The sequence below is a fragment of the Carassius auratus genome, chromosome 14 (genome assembly GCF_003368295.1).
Source record: "Carassius auratus strain Wakin chromosome 14, ASM336829v1, whole genome shotgun sequence".
Classification (NCBI taxonomy): domain Eukaryota; kingdom Metazoa; phylum Chordata; class Actinopteri; order Cypriniformes; family Cyprinidae; genus Carassius; species Carassius auratus.
In genome coordinates, this window is record NC_039256.1 from 4,475,847 (window position 1) to 4,497,349 (window position 21,503).

At 38.5% G+C, this 21,503-nt stretch overlaps 1 protein-coding gene across 1 annotated transcript; it reads left to right on the plus strand.

Moving 5' to 3' along the window:
* The first annotated feature begins 16,169 nt into the window (after positions 1–16,169).
* spon2b (spondin 2b, extracellular matrix protein) lies at positions 16,170–21,196 on the plus strand. The gene is made up of 6 exons (XM_026279645.1): positions 16,170–16,708; positions 17,309–17,541; positions 17,808–18,031; positions 18,532–18,723; positions 19,217–19,400; positions 20,472–21,196. Exons 2-6 carry the CDS (start codon positions 17,316–17,318, stop codon positions 20,648–20,650), a joined length of 1,005 nt encoding a protein of 334 aa, XP_026135430.1. The 5' UTR covers positions 16,170–16,708; positions 17,309–17,315; the 3' UTR covers positions 20,651–21,196.
* Positions 21,197–21,503: the final 307 nt, after the last annotated feature.

Here is a 21,503-nt window from a genome sequence, read left to right on the forward strand (position 1 = left end):
ATAATTCATTACTATTTTGGTGTGTGCATGTGTGTGCCTCTATTTTATTGTTATTATGCCTTAGACTGGTTCAAAGGTATCTTTTGAAGATTAAGGTAACTCATTTTAGGGCATATAGAACAAATTTGAAAATGATAAACGGTTTTTCTGTGAAAATACTGTACAGTACTATAGAATTTTTTCTTAGAGATGCCTAAAGATCCTTTTATTTTCTACAGGTTTGGGATTATTATTGTCATATATATATATATATATATATATATATATATATATATATATATATATAAAGATCTATTTGAGATTTAAGTAGACATTTCAAACCTTAAACATTGCTGAAAAGATGTTTGATTGTTTGTGGCTGCATTGAAGGTACAATCTGATCAGTACATTGCACAATATTAAAACACTGTACGTAGTGACTGATTTTGTCCTGTGTGAAAGTCATCCCTTTTATCAATTTTATTATATATTTATTATATTATATTTATTGCAGTATTATAAATATGTGAATGTGCCACCATTGCATTATATAACAGTCAATAGTTAGGTGCCACTCACAATTATCATTCCTATATAAACCAAAGAGAAGCCACCCACACATGTTCGCATATCGACTATGTTATTTCCATTTACTGAATTACACTGTCTGTGTTTTCCTTTCTGTCCTGCTATGATTTCACTGGATATTCAACCTTATTTTACAGACTTGTCAGTGGGCATGTTTGACTTGGGCCAGTGAACAACCACTTAACATTTACAACACTGAAAATATAAGCAACTGCATAACAAGCTGGTATAATGTCAGCAAACTTTGGATGTACAAACACATTCTTCAGAGAATGTAAAAAAAAAAAAAAATAGCATTATGCAGAGTAAAGAGAAGTGCAATAAGGCAGCAGAGTTTTCAGATATTTATGAACCGTACAACCATTAGATGGCAGAATAATTGTATCTACTGAAACTCTAATGCACTGGTGAAAGCCACCTCCAAAATCTGTTACCTCTGCTTGAAAAGGGGATTATGCATGACTCAACCATGCACGCTTTCAGACTGATTCCTTGCAGGATTGTTTAGAAAGTTTATTTTCATCTAGTAAATGTCAGGTATAAAATTGAATAAGTATGACAGAGATTCCAGATTCACTATGCTGTTTTCTATTGGGTTGAAATTATTTATTATTATTATTTCTGCACAAGAAAATAAGGGTGGTGCTTTTCAATAAAGTGTAAAAGAAAGCAAAAATTATTAAGTAATCCATTTTAGTTGTAATATTTTCTGTATAAACTGGGTGTAGGACATATCTGTACATGTATGTTTTATGTGTATATATTTGCTATTGCTGTATTGTTCCAAATATAAAACGGTGATGTTAATCATACACCTGCAACAATAGGTGGCGCCAAATACGTGTAAAGTGAGTGTGCCCCCAGGACTAAAGTCACCCACTACTGTAGGGGTGTCAAACTCAGTTCCTGGAGGGCCATAGTCCTGCAGAGTTTAGATTCCCTAAGCCCTAATTAAACACACTTGATCCAAGCTAATCAATTCATATAGGGTTATTTGAAAAGTATGTGTGTTGAAGCAAGGTTGGAACTAAACTCTACATGGCTGTGGCCCTCCATGAACTACGTTTGACATCTGTGCACTACTGCTTATTCCGCTACTGTGTTATGCCATAACTGATGGGTTGAGAACCAAACAATTTCGAAGGGTTTGCGGATTAGGCAATCAAAGAATAACTACAAACATTCTATGATTTTCTGACATGAGACTTTCATTTTAAAAGACATGGGAAAGCACTTATCTTTGATCAGATAAGCTCTAGTCTTGCATTTCCAGACCTTCAGACAGACGGCAGAAGGTCTGGGAACCTTGGTCACTTTGAATGGCCTTGAATGGCCATATGACTGACAGGCAAAGCAACCAATTACGTTTTGTTTTGAGCCATCATGTTTCGGGGCGTGGAAATGTCCCCTCAATAACAGACCGGTGTGTAAAACTCTTCGACACATTTTTAAGATTATATGCCATGAACCTTTCATATTTCACATAGTTTTGAAAATCCATTTAGTTGATCCTGATAAGCCCTCATCATCACAGTTGTAAACATGATGGCTTTCTTCTTCCATGAGAGGGTTAGGGAATCATGGCATCTTTGATTCCATGGTGGGACGTTAAAGTACACGTCACCTGGAAATCCTGTGTAATTTAACCGATCTGATGACAATTTTTGAAACTCCTGAATTGGTACCAATTTATTATGTGATATGCATCAGACTTTCAGCCAAAGTTTCATGGCCGTGATGCCTTATGCTGAGACTATATAAGATTTTGTCAGGCTATATGTCAGTGTCATAATTCTTATGTTATTTTTTGTAAACTTACGATATAAAGTCTCTCTCATCTTTTTTTTTTTTTTTTTTTTTTTAGGGGTTGATTGTTATTTCAATAACTACAATTTCAATACAAATACCATGGTTAAACTATAGTTAGAGTAAAGCAAAACTTTTATTTTCATAATTTGTATATTTTACAATATTTAATTATATTTTAATTACAATATGTTAATTAATGTTTTACAGCAGTAATTAAGTCAAAGACAAGACAAGATTGTGTCTTATATTTAAAACAATAGATAAGATGCAGCTGTTTAAAGTATAAACTCTAGGATCTGCTGAAACTGTTCTGAAAACTTGGGTTCGTCATTCTAGACATGCATGAAGCCAGACTTTTTTCTAGACTTCCTTTTCCCGAGTTACTTGCAGAGTTATAGTGTCTGGTAGACATGTGGCTTGCTTCATTTGAAAGCCAGCAATACAGGATCAGTTTCTGATTTTCTAAGAAAAGAAAAAGCATTAAGGATACATAGAAACCAATGGCACTGGCATGTCTATATGCAATGCCAAGTGAAGGATTACCTGTTTAAACCACAAATAATATCCAAATGGATTGATTTCTTCTACAATAACCCATGTATCATACTGTGCTACTAATGTTTTTATAATGATTATATATGGTGATACTGAATCCATTATGGTATGAAATAATATATCTAAAATTAAACATGGCCAGAATGGTCTGAATGAAAAGTATAGCCTAATATTTGATCATTTTAACTTGGAGAAAAATGTGCTGAATATGCCCTAAGTACAAAACTGTTTTCATTATCCATGAAAAACATTCTGACAGTGAACCATTTCAAAGACATGTGATTGCTTTCAGTAGTTTGGTGCTATTTTACAATGTTTTACATATTAAGAATTAGGGTTATATATATATATATATATATATATGTATATGTATATATATAAAATACATTTTATTTAAAAGTCTATTCAAGGCATTTCAAGGCACTTAAGGACACCGTACAGTTGAGTGGTGATGATAAAATCAAGAAAACAATACAACAAACAACAGTTATTGACATAAATAGATTAAAATTGATCAGAAAAAGCTAATTTAAACAAGTTAGTTTTAAGACATGATTTAAAAGTATTCAGACAGTCACTTTCTTGTATAGATTGTGGAAGAGAATTCCAGAGATTAGGAGCAGCACAACTAAATGCTTTTGTGAAAAGTGATCTGAATTGTGTACTAAGGAATGATATTCCAGACAATATTCAAAAAAGGAATTGCCAAATCAATGCGTCTTCAATTTGGGGACATACTGTAGGACTTTTGACTGAGCAAGAATTACTTATGGACCCTAAGGCAGTTCTTACACAGTGTCTCGTTCCCTCCTTTCAAGGAACCAAGGTTATTTTAAGTAACCGGAGAAGTTCCCTTATGAGTCTGTCTCTTACATTTGCAATTGTCATTTGACAGACGCTTTTATCAAAAGAGACTTACATTTGGCGAATACATAAAGTGACTCTTCTTAAAGAGGCAAACAGACACAGGAAGTGCTCATAATACCAAGTTTCAGACATTTTTCAAGTAAGTACAAGCTAGAAAGGGAAATAATAAATAAAAGAGAAATAAAAGTTTTTTTTTTATTTATTTAGAATGAAGTCAAGTAGTGTTGAAAGAGATGAGTTTTCAGCTGTTGCTGTTAAATTGTCAGGGATTCAGCATTCAGCAGGATGATTCCACCAGCCAGATATAGTGAACAAGAATGTTCTGGAAATTGATTTTGAGCCTCTCTATGATGGTACTACTAGGCGTCACTCACTCCTAGATCTCAGACTTCTGGAGGGGATGTAGATTCGTAATGGTGAAAAAGTGAGTTGAAGTACGCCAGTGCTGAGCCTGTGGTTGTACTATATGCAAGCGTCAATGTCTTGATTTATGTTGCCACAATTGGTAGCCAATGCAAGGAGATAAAGAAAGGTGTAACATGGGCTCTTTTGGACCAGTCGACCAGACTCTGCTTTCTGAATCATTTGTAGAGGTCTGATTGTGCATAATGGAGGTCCAGCCAGAAGGGCTTTGAAGTAGACCAGCCGAGAAATAGGAAGGGCCTGGACAAGAATTTGAGAAAATAATTTTCTGTGAGAAAGGGCCTGATTTTTCTGCAAGATTGCAATGTGGTCTTTGAAGGTCAGCAGGTCATCAAAGATTACACCAACTAAATTTGACGGTAACTGTAGATCCTTACTGGATGGTGAAATCATGCTGTACTGTAGAGTTGGAGTGGCAGGGAAGATGAGAAGCTCAGTCTTTGCCAGGTTGAGCTGTAGGTGATGTTTTTTCATCCATTTTTCATCCCGTTGGATCATTTGTTTGAAATGAGAGATAGAGCTGTGTGCTAGCAGCATAGCAATAATAGGAGAAGCCATGTGCCTGTATGATGAAACCCAGTGACATAATGTATATGGAGAAGAGGAGGGGTCCATGAACTGATCCCTGTGGGATCCCAGAAACCAGTTGATGTGCTTTTGATACCTTCCCTCCCCACCCGAAAAGACCTACCAGTGAGATAAGATTCAAACCAGCGAAGTGAAATCCCACTGATGAGAGGGCAGACAGGAGGATCTGATGATTGACAAAGTCAAAAGCAGCAGATAGGTCCAGCAGAATAAAAACTGATATTTTGAAATCAGCTTTTGCAATCTGCAAGTCTTCCTTGACTGATAGTATTGCAGTTTCAGTTGAATGGCCACTCCTAAAATCTGACTGGTTAGTGTCTAGTTTGTTGTTCTGTGAAAGAAACTATTGCCTGATTGAAAACAACTACTTTGAGATGTATTTGCTATGAATTGAAGGAGAGAGACAGCTATCTATAAGTGAAGTGATTAATGTACATTCTTTGAGCAGTGGGGTTACCCGAGCCTGCTTGAATGCGGTGGGGAATGTGTTGATGATGTGTGTGAGTGCTTGTAAAAGTGTGGGGGAGATTGTTTTGAGAAGGTATGAGGGGATTGGGTCTAGAGGGCATGTTGTAGGATAGCTGGAGAAGAGAAGTTTTGATACTTCTGCCTCAGTGAGTAGACAGAAGGAGAAGATGTGAGTTTAAGCAGTGGATGTGGTTGGTTTGAGGTCCTGTGAGTGGGGCTGAGAATTGACTACTGATTGTTCTAGTTTAGTCTGTAAAGAATATGGATTAATCATCAGCTGTTAGAGATGTGGTGGGAGGTGGTGGAGGGAGACATAGGAGATAATTGAATGTTTTGAAGAGATTACATGTGTCTGGGGCGCTGTTGATCATGTTTTGGAAATATGATGATTTGGCAGTATGGACTTCAGAGAAAGATGAAAGCATTCATACTAAGGGTTGAAGGATCTTTTGATTCGTACCATTTTCACTCTGCTACCCTGAGTTTAGTCTGATACTCAGAAAGAACATCGGATAACCAGGGGTTAGAAGGGGCAGCCCATGCAGGCCTGGAGGAGAGAGGACAAATATCATCTAAACAATAAGTTAAAGTAGAGCATAAAGTGTCAGTTGCTGCATTCACATCCCGAGATGAGAAATGGGTAGGTGAGGGAAGAGAGGAGGATACTACAGAGGAAACATGGGAAGGTGAAAGGGAGCATAGGTTTCGTCTAAAAGTAAAAGTATAGGGGTTGGTGGCACACAGGTAGCAACATGTAGGTTAAATGTAATGAAGAAATGATCAGAGATATGTAGAGGTTTTACCAAATAGTTGTGTGCAGTACTATTACATTTGTATATTAAGTCAAAGTTTGTTGCCTGATTTGTGCGTGCTTGCAGTGGTAAGTTGTTTGAGATCAAATGATCAGAGAAAACATCTGTGGTTGCCTTCTAAATAGTACAGCCAAGAGCCTATAGCAGGGTATTTTCTGTCTCTTCTGCGGACTAATCACTTCTCTTGACATTGGGTAAAACACAAGGGGGACATGTATAATCCCTGCCATGTGAAAACAGTCACATCCTTTAATCCAGCCAAGTTAACAAGGGGCCACTCCCTAACAGGTCTGGTACCGGACCTAGTTGAAACACCCAGGCATGCATCTAGCAAGTTGCAAGTCGTTGCCAGCGCCATCAGCTAGACAGAACAGTGCCATGCAAAAGAGGTCTCATGTTATAAAACTTAGCAAATGTGTTTTGTAAAGACAATCATGCTGCCAAGAAAATGTTCTAAATAGAGTTACATTTAGAGCAGGCCGATGATGACACCAAACATTAATCGAGTTTGAACATGTATTGGAGAGTTGACATTCTCTTTTTTTGTGCCCACAAAGCAGACAAAGAGCTGCTCGGTCAAATGGAACTGGCTGGTTTGTGGCTGTACACTTTGAGCATGCAGGGCAGTCACTGTCCGAATGCTCTAGCATAAAACACTACTGACAGAGACAAGCTAGACATATTTTATTTTAGGTCCACTGATAAAATCCAATTCCGAAGCCGATTCACTTCTTGCTCAACAGGCAGCTCGCCACTCGAGGGCAGGGTCAGCTGAGACCATGTCAACTAGATAAGACACAGAGACCTATCCCCTCCAAAGACCTCCACACCTAGTTTGTCATCAGGATAAGACCACAGGAACCAGATGAGTCCTCTGCACTTGTTGTCCTCTGTCTTGTTGCTCTGACTTTGTTGCACCATATAATTAATCTGATGGTTTTGTCTGGCCAGAGGAGAACGGCACATATTTCCGGTTTAATACTGTGAAGCTGTTTTGACAAAACCTGCATTGTAAAAATCTATTAAATTACATCAACGACATTACATGATGGTTATCAATTTCAGATCCCAGTAGGAAAAAAAGGCTGTTCTGAAGAAAAGATGGGAAACATTAGTTAAACACAACAAAGCACACACACAGAGAGAGAGAGAGAGAAAAAAAACTTGTTTAAAAGATTGTAAGGTTTGGACAGGAGCCCTGGCTTTGCAAACACGTGCAATTGTTTTGTCAGTCACTGTTTCCATTAAGGGCTCTTGCTTGACCCACATTTCCAATGTTTTTGTTGTCCGTATGTGGAAAAGCTGGAATTAGAGTTTGACACACGACTTCTTTACAGACCATTACAATTTCTGTAAATATATAAAATTAGTTTTAAGTACAATCCTGATAGTTAGTGGTACTCTCCAGCTGTCCTAAGCCATTTAGTTTACATTTGTAAAGTGAATCCATGCCGTCTCACTCACGTGCTTGTAAGATCACATGTGAGACAGGACTGAGCCCTTTCTGAAAGTTTTCAGTTGGGCTTACTTCAACTAGTGAGGCACACGATTCAGCACTGGGTGTCTTTGGAAACAGTGATGCATGTGAGATGTTTTGGTCATACCAAAACAGCTTTGAGAGAATTAGCTGGGTTTATAATTAAGTAAAGACAAACTCCATCTTAAGGTACTACCATATGGATATGCCCCAGTTTAATTAACTTCTCTTGACATTTTATGTAGCCTAAAGGTCCTTTTTATTCCTCCATGATAATGGACAGTTCCAGGTCTTCTAAGGAAGACACGGCTTAAGGGTTTGACCAAATCATGTTTGTACTTAAATAGTGATTTGCGCAGGTTTCATTCAAGTCAAATCACCTTTATTTATACATATCTTGTAACAATACAGATTGTATCAAAGCAGTTTTACAGTTTTAAATAGAAAAATAGTTTGTCAATAATGCAAAAAGAAAAAAGGGTTAGATTTAGATTAAAATAATTTTAAGAAATATGATGTTTTAAACAACTGATGTTTCTTAAGTTATGTTTTTAGTTGTTATGATTTCAAATTCTATTCAGTGACTAATACATTAATACTTGTATTCAGTGTGCTATATAGAATGGATTTGAAATTAAGAGAAGAGTAATATTAAGCAAACACACAACACCAAGGCCAATCATAATTACAGATTAACAAGTAAAAAGAACATTTTTTTAAAGAAGAAAACTGTTAATCAGTTTAAATTATCTAATATGATTTACTAATTCACTAATATGTTTTTCATAAAAAATCCCTGCAAAACAAAAACTATACGTAAAAACATTGTCACAAAATCATCAGCTCTTTATCTTTGAAAACACCCAGCAATTTATCTTTAACTGACCTATGATTTCAAGAATTACAACATCGTCTAGAGCACACAGTAGTTTATAATCATAAATGCCTGAAGGAAGAATAAATTCACATGGTATGATTCTTCTATGACCCTCCAGACAATGTCTAATATGTTCCCCAAGTTCCTTTCCAAAACATTTTGGCATAAATATACAGCATGCACATGACTTTCCAAGGTCAATTTGAACAATCCTAGTGAATAGTTAACTCCCTAACAGTTTGTTTGTCAGCAATAAAAACATATAGACTATACATTTTGGCACAATATGTGCACAACATAGCTTATTTTTCCTAACCAAAACAACCCGTGACTTGTCATGTTGCTCTACATAAAATGATTTAAATCTTCATGACATGCAGATGAAGTCACGTTTGGCTAAATTCAGCTGGACTTGTGTTCACATTTTTATCAGCCTCTTTAAAATCTGTGTAGAATTATGTGAACAATATTAATGCCAAATCCCTGTTTCTGTCATTGACAGATGAGGTGAATATAATTCAAAAACATCCTTGCCTTAACCAATAAATTGACCCTCATTATTACAGAGATCTCGAAGGATGAAACTTCACACAAAAAATGTTGGATTGGCCTGTAGCTTTAGCATGACCAGAGTCCAAGAGAGAGTCCTGCTCCAAGTCTCAGGTCTTGAACTTTGTGTGAAACAAGCATTGAGATGCAAAATTATAAGGTTTAAATTTAAGACAACTACAATCATATCTATATAACACACATTTCAAAACATGCTTGGCCCAACCTCAAACCAGTGCTTAAAATTCATATTGAGTTGCCAGGGATTTGATGATGTCTCGTGGGAGGGTTAACAGACAGGGCACGATGATTGGCCACTGAGGATGAAGAAAATAAAAATGTGTGATTACTCTTCCATATGTACATTTTAGCTGTCCAAAATAAAGAACAAAAAGAAATGGCTTTTGGGTAAAAATCTAAATTATGATATGAGCTCACAATCATTATCTTCTTACAAAATTATTTCCAGTATGAACATTAATTGATTTTCAGCATCAAAGGATATTAGTATTTCATTAAGCAATATTACACAAGCAGTATACATCGTCCAGTTATTTATTTATTTATTTTTCACCAAAGAAAGCTGTTTCAAAAGAATTTCCATTTGATCAAGTATCATACGAATTGGAACAATACATAAATATAACTGATCAAAATGTTCCCCTTCATTCAAATTTATTACAGTTAACTTTATTATTGCATTTAACCAAAATATGATCTTATTTTTTAAACTGAGTGGCCTAATAAACTTTTTATTTTTTATTATTGATTTATTATTAAATAATTATCTAGGGCACTGGTTCCCAATCCTGATAAATACAACATTAGTGGGCCCGAAATCACTTACTGAGTAGGTATTTGACCATTCAAAAAGTGTCACGCTGTCAGTCTCTGTTTTCCTGGGTGTCCACTAGTGAGCTCACTTCTCCTTAGGCACTTCACCATAGGCACTATAATTCCTCTAGTCTGGTCCTGTCTTCACAGTAATTGCACTCCAGTTAATCGCACAGGTGCAGGAATCTATTGTCATTAGTCTCCTTATAAATACCTGTCTTTCCCTGTTGTTTGTATGGAGTCCTTACCCTTTGTGTACTGATGTTCTCGTCTCCCGAGACTTACCCTTGCTATCTCGTCCTCCGAGTTCCTGTTCCGTTTCATCCGGTTCCCTCTTTTGTTTTGTTTGTCACTTTGAACTGTTTATGTTGGATTACCCTTTTTGTCAAATAAACGTACCTGCTATTGGATCTCTCCCTCTCCTCATGTTTTCCTGGTGCACGATCATCACAGAAGGACTCCATCACCCTGAGATCCAGCGGTATGTTTGCTCCAATTTCCTCCTCAGCCATCAAGTGGGAGAGAAATGGTTTTGAGGGCACTCGCCAAAGTGGGGTTCTGTGGAACCAGGGGAGGTCGCTCCGGAGCATGTGGTCGAGAGGAGATCCGGCAGCGATCTCCACTGTGGGCTCCCATTGACCCGGGGTTCGGTTGGGAGCCGCCATTTCCCCATTATGACCAAAGAAGGGAGAGGAGATGCAAATCGGCTGAGCCAGCGCCGCTGTGCAAGATGGCCGCCAGTGCTGTGCTGCTGCACAAAATGGCCGCCAACCCAACGCCGATGCGCGGCATGGCCGCCAACCCAGCACCACGAGGCAAGAGTCAGATTCCTGTTGACCTTCCAGAGTCGAGTAAGGTGCCCGTTGACTTTCCAGAGTTGAGTCAGTTTCCGGTTGACGCTCCAGAGTCGAGTCAGGTATTCATGGACCTTAAAGAGTCAGGGTTAGTCACCGTCGACCTTCCAGAGTCAGGGTTAGTTACCGTTGACCCTCTAGAGTCAGGGCTAGTTCCTGTTGACCTTCCAGAGTCGAGTCAAATTCCAGTTGACTGTCCAGAGGCAAGTCAGGCTTCTGTTGACCATCCAGAGTCGAGTCAGGTGCCTGTGGACTTTCCAGAGTTGAGTCAGTTTCCGGTTGACCCTCCAGAGTCGAGTCAGGTGTTTATAGACCCTCCAGAGTCAGGGTTAGTCACCGTCGACCTTCCAGAGTCAGGGTTAGTTACCGTTGACCCTCCAGAGTCAGGTTTAGTTCCTGTTGACCTTCAAGAGTCGAGTCAAATTCCAGTTGACTGTCCAGAGTCAAGCCAGGCTCCTGTTGACCTTCCAGAGTCGAGTCAAGTGTCCATTGACTTTCCAGAGTTAAGTCAGTTTCCGGTTGACCCTCCAGAGTCGAGTCAGGTGTTCATGGACCCTCCAGAGTCAGGGTTAGTCACCGTCGACCTTCCAGAGTCAGGGTTAGTCACCGTCGACCTTCCAGAGTCAGGGTTAGTTACCGTTGACCCTCCAGAGTCAGGGTTAGTCACAGTTGACCTTCCGAAGTCAGGGTTAGTCACCATTGACCTTCCAGAGTCAGGGTTAGTCACCTTTGACCTTCCTGAGTCAGGATTAGCTACCATGGACATTCCAGAGACAAGGCTAGTAAGCGTTGACCTTTCAGAGTCGAGTCAAGTCACCGGTTATCTTCAAGGACAGAGTCAAGTCACTGGTGATCTTCAAGGACAGAGTCAAGTCACTGGTGATCTTCAAAGGGGGGGTGAAATGCTCGTTTTCACTCAATATCCTGTTAATCTTGAGTACCTATAGAGTAGTACTGCATCCTTCATAACTCCAAAAAGTCTTTAGTTTTATTATATTCATAAGAGAAAGATAGTCTGTACCGATTTTTCCTGGAAAAACACGAGTGGTCGGAGGCGTGACGTGTGGGCGGAGCTAAAGAATCACAAGCGCCAGTAGGCTTTTGCGTTGAGCGCGTCTGGAAGCTGTGACACCTTGAGGACAAAACCAACCAAAACAAACCATGGCTAACAGTCAGATTCAGTGTATATTTATGATCCAGAATCAGATCCAGAGGCTGAAAATGAACAAGAGCAGCATCAGCAATCAGTCTCTATGTGGTATGTACTGAAACTGTATATATTTGCTTAGCGGTTTTGGAAAATGGTTCCACTTTGTCGTCTTTTTTTTTTTTTAAGCTGTACATGTGGAAAGTGCAGTTTGATGACAACATCGCATGTTGTTTACTTGATGTGCTTACACGCTGATAGCTAAGTTAACAACACAGAGATATTTGAAGCAGTTTTACTCGTGCAGTTTGATGACAACATCGCATGTTGTTTACTTGATGTGCGGCATGTTGTTTACTTGATATGCGTACGCGCTGATAGCTAAGTTAATAACACAGAGATATTTGAAGCAGTTTTACTCACCGCCTGCGGTTCCAACACATGATCGTGACCCTTTTTCGTTGGGACTGCATTATCCTTAAGAAATAAACGATGTGCAAATCCGGCGTCAAACTGGACCTTGTTTGTAAAACAAGCATCTTCGAAATGCAGGGAACAAACACAAACACTTGCACAACTCCATGATGCTCTGTAAAAATAAACTCCATCCACTAGTCCCTTAATGCTGTTTCTCTTTTGGTAATCTGTGCAGGGTTGTCTTGCCCTGGCAACCAAAAACACACTCCTTTTGTGACATTTCGCGACGCTCTCGCTCTGATCAGTGAAGTCTGTTGTGCTCTCAGTGCTGTGCTATATGGAAGCGCGCGCTCTTCCGGCAGACGTGCCCTCAGGACCCATATAAGGAAATTCCGCTCCATCTAACGTAACACAGAGCCATACTTGAAAAAAACTTTCAGAAACTTGTGACAAACCGGAAGTAGTATTTTTGGAACAGAAATACTCCTTCAAACGTACAACTTAATTTTTGAAACCTTGTCCATGTTTAGCATGGGAATCCAACTCTTTAACAGTGTAAAAAACTTAGTATGCATGAAATAGCATTTCACCACCCCTTCAAAGACAGAGTCAAGTCACTGGTGATCTTCAAGGACAGAGTCAAGTCACCGGTGATCTTCAAGGACAGAGTCAAGCCACCGGTGATCTTCAAGGACAGAGTCAAGTCACCGGTGATCTTCAAGGACAGAGTCAAGTCACCGGTGATCTTCAAGGACTGAGTCAAGTCACCAGGGATTTTCATGAACAAATGCAAAAGCCCCTGGGGGGCTTCTTCCTTGACCACATGGTTGTGGTGGTCCTCTGCTCCGCCCTGGTGGGCATCACGTGATGTCCTTCATGAACCTATGTTTTTGTTTTCTTTTGTATTTCTGTCTGTTTTCTTTTTTGGACCTGGCCCTCCGCCGGTTCACCACCCTCCTGGACTCCTTGTTTTGTGTCACACTTCTCTTGTCTCTGTCTTTCCATTTTACCTGGTTGTCTTGTCTCTGTCTCCCCATTCTACCTGGATGTGTTGTCTCTGTTTCCCCATTCTACCTGATTCTGCTGACTCTGTGTGCTATGTTTTCTGACCCTCCGTCCCTCCCCCTAGTCCTCCGCCGCTCCACCTCCCTCCTAGCTTCTTTATCTGTTGGGTTTCCCTGGGTTTCAGGTGGAGCATCTGGCAGCTGCTCCGTGGAGGAGGGGGTAATGTCACGCTGTCAGTCACTGTTTTCCTGGGTGTCCACTAGTGAGCTCACTTCTCCTTAGGCACTTCACCATAGGCACTATAATTCCTCTAGTCTGGTCCTGTCTTCACAGTAATTGCACTCCAGTTAATCGCACAGGTGCAGACATCCATTGTCATTAGTCTCCTTATAAATACCTGTCTTTCCCTGTAGTTTGTATGGAGTCCTTACCCTACGTTTACAGATGTTCTCATCTCCCAAGACTTAGCCTTGCTATCTCGTCCTCCGAGTTCCTGTTCCGTTTCATCCAGTTCCCTCTTTTGTTTTGTTTGTCACTTTGGACTGTTTATGTTGGATTACCCTTTTTGTCAAATAAACGTACCTGCTATTGGATCTCTCCCTCTTCTCGTGTTTTCCTGGTGCACGATCGTCACAAAAAGTGTCACATGACTACATCCGCCATCACGTGACCTAACAGCATCAGTTTGGTCACTTCACTGCAATTCAGAAATCCTCTCCCGTGGCCTTACGGCCCTGAATGGTTTAGCACCTCAGAATTTGAATGAGCTCCCTTTACATTATAATCATCTATGTCCGCTACGTTCTCAAAACTCTGGCAATTTGATAATACCTAGAATATCAAAATCAACTGCGGGTGGCAGATCCTTTTCCTATTTGGCGCCTAAACTCTGGAATAACTTACCTAACATTGTTCGGGAGGTAGACACACTCTTGCAGTTTAAATCTAGATTAAAGACCCATCTCTTTAACCTGGCTTACACATAACATACTAAAATGCTTTTAATATCCAAATCCGTTAAAGGATTTTTAGGCTGCATTAATTAGGTAAACCGGAACCGGGAACACTTCCCATAACGGCATTTACGCTAATATGCGGCTTGCTTGCTTAGTTGGGGTCATTTCATCTACAGCGATATCGTTGACTTGATTGCAAATAAATGCACAGACACTATTTAACTGAACAGAGATGACATCACTGAATTCAATGATGAACTGCCTTTAACTATCATTTTGTATTATTGACACACTGTTTTCATAATGAATGTTGTTCAGTTTTGTTTAAAGTGCTATATAAATAAAGGTGACTTGACTTGACGAAAGAAAAACTGGAAACTGTGTGAATTGGTAAATAAAATTTTTGAAGCACTTCCCAAAATTCACATTAAACTTACTGCACATGCACAGTCTTGTAATGTTCACTTCATACTATCCATGCAGTTCCTGATGGATAAAATCCAGTCCTGTTACCCATACCACGTACCACATTAGAGCATGTTTCACATTGACCATAGTTCGCTGTTGAAATGTGGCATATAATCATAAGGTTTATTTGATGTACCTTCAAACTGCTAATGCTTTTTAACTTGTTTTACACACATGAATTAACAATTTAAAATGTTAAACTTCTGTCAATGCAGTGTTATCAGGATTAAAATGTGTCACATAAGGACTGGGTGTAAACTGCCACAAAACACATTGCCAAGAACATACTTTCCAAAAGCTATTACAAAATGCAGGCTAGTCCCAACTAGCTATTGCAACGTTGCTAAGAAATCATGTTTGTTAGCAGAAATATTATGCTTGATATAACACTCCCAATGTGAGGGTCACTGCACTGACCCTTAATTTCACATCCTCTTCTGCTGAAGGGAAGTGGCTGAACAAAATGAAGATGAAATTGTCTGTTCAGCAGCTATGTTATGGTGTATTGACTTTTGTACACTAAATACAATGAAAACCCATTAAGCAACCTTGATCATACATTTTTCATATACTGTACTTTTCATGACCATATACTTTAAATGTAAAACGTAATATCTTTATTGGTCACAACATTGCTCAAATTGTGAGATAGATAGATAAACAGCCCGGAACAACTCAGCAGACTCTAGGAAAACCTCAAAGCAGAACAATAAACCTGGACTATCACTTTGGATAAAGAACTAATATGAAATGTTGGCACTGGAAGTAGACCTTAAAATACTTTTTCATATGTCTTGTTGCATATGTAATGAAGTGCCTTTCAAGAAAAAAAAAAAAGAAATATATATATATATATATATATATATATATATATATATATATATATATAAAATGTAATCCATCCCAGGTGTTTCTTTGCCCATGGCCCAGGACCCTGAAAAACTGGGCTGTGGTTACAATGCAATCAGTCTTGCAACCTATTATTCAAGTAATTCTCTTTAAGAAAAGTCACAAATAGACTTATATCTCTCTTAATTAAAGCAAATGTTAAAATAGTAAAATGCGTCTTTTTTTCTTTTCTTTTTTGCATTCATTGTCCTGTCTCACAGCAGCACTGAATTGGTAAAGACATTAGGATTGAGTGGGATTTTTTTTTGCAAATTATGACCTACATTTTGGCCTTTTTAATACTCTCTCATGTATTTATTACTTTCTTAGACTTATTGTTAAACTTGTGTGATCAATCCAAGCTAATTTTTATCCACTTTCTGTAGTTTCTATTAATATTTCAATTAGTCCATTGTGACCAAATGGAGTGACATGTGAGACAACTCAAATGAACAATGAAGGATGGTTGACAGAAACTGACCCCAGATTGAGACAGGCATAAAACACATGTCAAACACATTAGATGTCGCAATCCAGTTGGACCAAAGCCTGATTTACAACAGAGGAATATTAAAAACCCTTAAAGCAAGCTCTCAGAAATGGAACTGGTTTGCAGAAAACCACATCCAAACAGCTCTCAGCAAATTAAGTGTCAAGAAACTGGAGAGAATTTGAGAAGGGTGAGCGGCAAAACGTGAGCATGTGGAAGCAATTACTGGCTGCAGGCGGGATCTGTTAGCTTTCGGCTTACTGGGTGCCTCCACACTGCTGATCTACCAGTCAAGCCTGTTTCTACAATCAACAATCCCCACAATATTACCTCCTCAACTGACTACCAAACCCTCAGGAGCTTCATATACTGCTGCTTTCTCTATGCATCTCTGGTTGCGAGAGGAAAAAAAGTGTGAATCTGCTGAGACCAAAGGGGAAATCCCAGATGGAATTGTAATGTAGAGTGTGGAGAGTTCGATACTACATCTGGGAGGGGTCAGGAGGTTATTGATATTGTTTGAGTGTGGGGACCACTGGAAACGCATAAATAGCTGGAAGACACACAGTAATCTTGCAGTCTTCCTCTGAATGCCTGGGCACAGGTGACCTCCACTCAGCTTTTCTGCAGAAAATTTCATCGGCCACTGCAAACCCAGTAAGTGTTTTCTTTAACTAAGTTTTATTCATGCTACACCAGGTTGAATGTCCTTTTTTAGGACATATGCATTTAAAGGTAGTATTTTATATGGCAAATACAGTACTACTGTGAATGCATACTAAATTAATTATACTTTTAATATAAAGTCTAAATTAATTCTCATGCTTGGTGCATGTAGCTAGATAATACTAATATAAATTAATGCAACACTTCATGCTAATATAGTTATTATATCATAGTATTATATATATATATATATATATATATATATATATATATATATATATATATATATATAATACTATATTAAGTATCGCTTAACCAATTTCATTGTCAGTCACTCTTTTGCTGAGTACTGCATGTAAGAGTGGCTGGAAACAAAGAGAGTGAATATGGTTATCCTGACCTACATTCTTTCCTACTTACTCAGTGTATGACACAGTTATACCAAATCACTCATACAGAAGCTTATGTGAAGTCTTTAATTCCCCTGTTTTACCATTGTCTGTAGTTTAGTAAGGAAGGAGTGAAAGCTTTTAAAGCTGGCTATGACATGCATCCACATGCCTGGTAAAACAGTTCATTGTTCCCACACAGAACCAGCATGGAAAAGATGACATCTTTGAAAGTGAACTGCTGGCTGCGGTTGCTTACCGTGACTCTGGCCCTGCTGAGTAAAGTCCCTGCAATGCCGGTCGACGTGGATCGCGTGTGCATGGCACCATCTGCAGCCAAGTACAGACTGACATTTACTGGCCAGTGGACTCAGACTGCCTTCCCCAAACACTACCCTCTGTACAGGCCGCCTGCCCAGTGGTCCCCCATCATTGGTGAGTGGGCTGATCTTATAAGTAAGAACAGGGTATTCTTTTAAACATTTGCTACACTCTTTTTGGGTCTGTTCACCCAAACCTTTCACACTGTTCCCGTTGAGGGGGTTTGACCCAGTTTAACCCCTCCGAAGGAAGTAAAATTTACAGTTATGCCATAGAAACATTGATTGGACATTGATCATTATCTATTACTTTCTTACATGTTTTTGTACAATATTACAAAAGTACATTGAAATAGTGTTAAACTATAGTTTTCATTTTAGGAGTAACTCACAGCTCAGACTATCACATCTGGCAAGGGAACGAGTACGCCAGTAATGGGGTGAGAGAGTTCTCTGAGAGAGGAGAGGCTTGGACCCTGATAAAGGAAGTGGAGGCAGCTGGAGAACGGATCCAGAGTGTCTATGGCCTCTTCTCAGCACCAGCTGTGGTTGGAGGAACCGGTCAGGCAGTCACAGAATTTGAGGTCTTTGCAAGACACTCTTTAGTAAGTACACGGTGCACTGCACTGCAATATTAAATTCAATTAGAATGGTTTTCGGTTACCTGATTGGGCTGAAACACCACCAGGTTGACCAGATAAACCAGCTAAAATATGATTTGGTTGGGATACATGCTAGGCCATCGTTAACCATCTACAGTAAGACCAGCAAAGACCATAGGCTGGTTAAAGCTGTTTTTAGTTTAGTTTAAGTTTTTTCTGTTTTTTTTTTTTTTTTCAGTTGTTTTTTAATTAAAAAAAACACAGATGTTTTCAGTCAGACGATGTGAACACTTGCATACTGTGTCCAAAGCATTCTTCTGGAACTCACTCTCTACATGCACATACTTCACTGGCCTCCCAGGCATTCCATATAAAATATTATAGAGAGAATTGTAAATAATAAAACTTTCCAAATGAAAAAGAGCCAGCAGTTTATACCAGCTAATGAGAAAAAGCTAAAACCACAGCACAACCCGAACACTAATGATCTTCTTGTTTTGCAGCTGTCCTTCATTGTCCGCATTGTGCCAAGTCCTGACTGGTTTGTTGGAATAAACAGTCTAAATTTGTGCGAGGGTGATAACTGGATAGAAAACATAAGCCTAGATCTCTACCCCTATGATGCCGGCACAGACAGTGGTTTCACCTTCTCCTCACCAAACTTTGAGACCATTCCTCAAGACAAGATCACTCAGGTAATGTCTAAAATGGACAACCCTACAAGCCATATATATTTATGATATTTTCCATGAAACAATTCTTCAGTGAGCTGGTTTACTGGTCTTTTATGGTTCATTAAGGTGCTTTCCCAGCCTGGCCAAGCTGGTGTTTAGCTGGGCAACCATTCTCACAAACTGAAAAGTTTTCCAAATCCTTCTAAGGGAGGGCTTCTAAACCAGACTTGGAGGCCAAAGGAGACCTGGAAACAATATTATGCAAGTTTTTTCAGCACAGTTAGACCACTTTGGGAACCAGTACCAGCTGAAAAAAATATAATCCATAATAATATATAAAATAAAATAAAAACTGGTTTGCTGGTTTATGCTGGTTCAGTTTGTCAGTGGTCAAAATCCCTCCTACAATCAACAAAATGGACCACTTAATAGACCACCTGACCACCTTTTTTCAGCAGGGAAGTAGGTATCATTACAATTCTTGTCACAAACACTGTATATCTTCTCTCAACAGATAACAGCATCATTCCCAAGTCACCCTGCAAACTCCTTCTACTATCCCAGACTGAAGCATCTCCCCCCAATAGCCAAAGTCTCCCTAACGAAGATCAAGAACAACCAGATCTTCAGCTTACCCATTGAGCCGACCCACTCCAATCAGATTCCAAGCGGGAATGAGATAGATGGGTCTCTCATAAGTAAGCAATACAAATTGTTTGTAAAATGAATTGTGATGTTGAATGTTGCAATGGTCTGGCATGGTCTCCTCATACAGAACTTTATCGTGCAATAGACAAAGTTGACATACTTGCATTTGAATCTTAAATTCTGTTTTCGAGGGAAACACTACAAATCCATAGAGATAACTTGTGGTGATTAAATTGCAGGCTGTAGAAAGGTTTATCCACTCCCATGGTAACCAACACAACAAACTGCAAACACGATAATGGAGGCCAACCCGTTTAAAAGTTTTCTGCCACTCAGCATTCAGGAAGTGTTTGTCATAGAAGTGAAATGTGTGCTTTGATTCCATCTTTCTGTTTTCCTACTTGTACAGAAGTCTGTGATACATATCAGCCTTTTACAATCTCAGGGTTTCTGGAAAGCATCAGTGAATCAGAAAAAGCAATTATTTTAGCAAAATTGAAAGGATTTACATTTATTTTCTGAGTTTAATTTAAATTCATCCTCAAAACTTTTATTTAGCATAAAACATTACATAAAAATCTAAATAAAATTGATTCAGTTTAGGTAACTGTCAATTTATTTATGCTTCTCAAAATATACTATTATACAAATATATAAATATATAAATATACTTTATTTTACATCATGGGTTTTTTTTTTTTTTATAGTGTTACCTGACAAAAAATTGCATGGCAATTGTAATTAATGTTTCGGCAAATTGGTGGAAAACTCATAGAAATTATTAATATTTGCATTCATACATACACTTTCATGCAGTCTGGGTGCATCATCCTTCATGCTTTTATTTTTCTGCATTGTTTTTTTTTTCTCAAATAACTAAAATAATACAAATTTAAACCAATTTGTCAAAAAACATAAACTAGTTATTTTTAATCTTGAGTTGCTTAGCCTTATTAGCCCTATTCAAGGAATAGTGCACCAAAACATGAAAGTTTCAATGGTGATTTTATGATGATTTTAATTTATTGAACTGTAATTTTAAAAATGTGCAGACTATTTCTTTAACAAATGATTTGTTCCCAGTAAGGTATTAGTACTAATCAACATCTCTTTTTCTACAGAGACCCCTCTGGACTGTGAGGTTTCTGTCTGGTCCCCTTGGGGTCTTTGTAAGGGCCAGTGTGGTACGAAAGGAGTAAAACACAGAACTCGCTATATTCACATGCATCCTGCAAACAATGGGGCTGCATGCCCACCCCTAGAGGAAAAGAGGCTATGCATCCCTGACAACTGTGTGTGAATATAAAGAGGACCTACCAACCATACCTCACCAACAGGGAACAATCTACTGGTTAAACAGCTTTAAAATGAGACATTATAAATGGAATGACTTTGTTATTATAAACTATGATGTCATGGGTTAACAAGCTTAAACTTGGTAATGAATGCTCTACGCAACATATCCCACCTTAAAAAGAAGACTGAAGTACCTAAAGCAAATTCTCAGTAAGTGTATCACAAATGAGAGTGAAATATGAGGAACAGCCGATTCTATACTTTCAATACAGCAATATTTGCTGTATTTTGCAAAATAGCAGACAAACAGAGTTTTTTGGCTGGGTTTGCTGTAAGTTTCACACACTGTCCTCATGCACTGTTCATGGAGTCTGGTGCTCTCTGGTGGGAACATTACTGACATTATCAAGCTCAATCATTGAGACTAACATCTTCAGTAAAAAAAATAATGTGTTCTCCTCAAAACATGTTGCATCAGTGGATGATATCTGTAAATAAATTGCAAAACTGTATATAAAATTGTACATACAAATAAATAAATCCTTCTGAATTGCTCTGAATCTGTCATGCTTGTGTGAAAAATTATTATACTTTCCTTAAAAACAATAACTGCAATATAACATGTCCATCTATTTGGACATGTAAGTCATACTTAAAATGTCTGAAAATCAAGGATCAAATCAAATGATGCCAGATATTTTCTTATTTCACTATTCAAAGCCATTTTTGCCATGTCTATTAATAAGCGTTTTAGTCAATGTAGCCAGATGTTGCTCATCACAATGATTATAGACGTAAATTATGGACAAAAAGTGTCACCAAATGTTTTGTCTTTATCCTATTTTGAAATGTTTTTG

Excerpts from the sequence above, each read along its gene's own strand:
- spon2b (XM_026279645.1), top strand. The coding sequence starts at position 17,316 with ATGGAAAAGATGACATCTTTGAAAGTGAACTGCTGGCTGCGGTTGCTT. Across the intron at positions 17,542-17,807 it reads CCAGTGGTCCCCCATCATTG|GAGTAACTCACAGCTCAGAC; the intron begins GTGAGTGGGCTG and ends TTTTCATTTTAG. Across the intron at positions 19,401-20,471 it reads GATAGATGGGTCTCTCATAA|AGACCCCTCTGGACTGTGAG; the intron begins GTAAGCAATACA and ends CTTTTTCTACAG.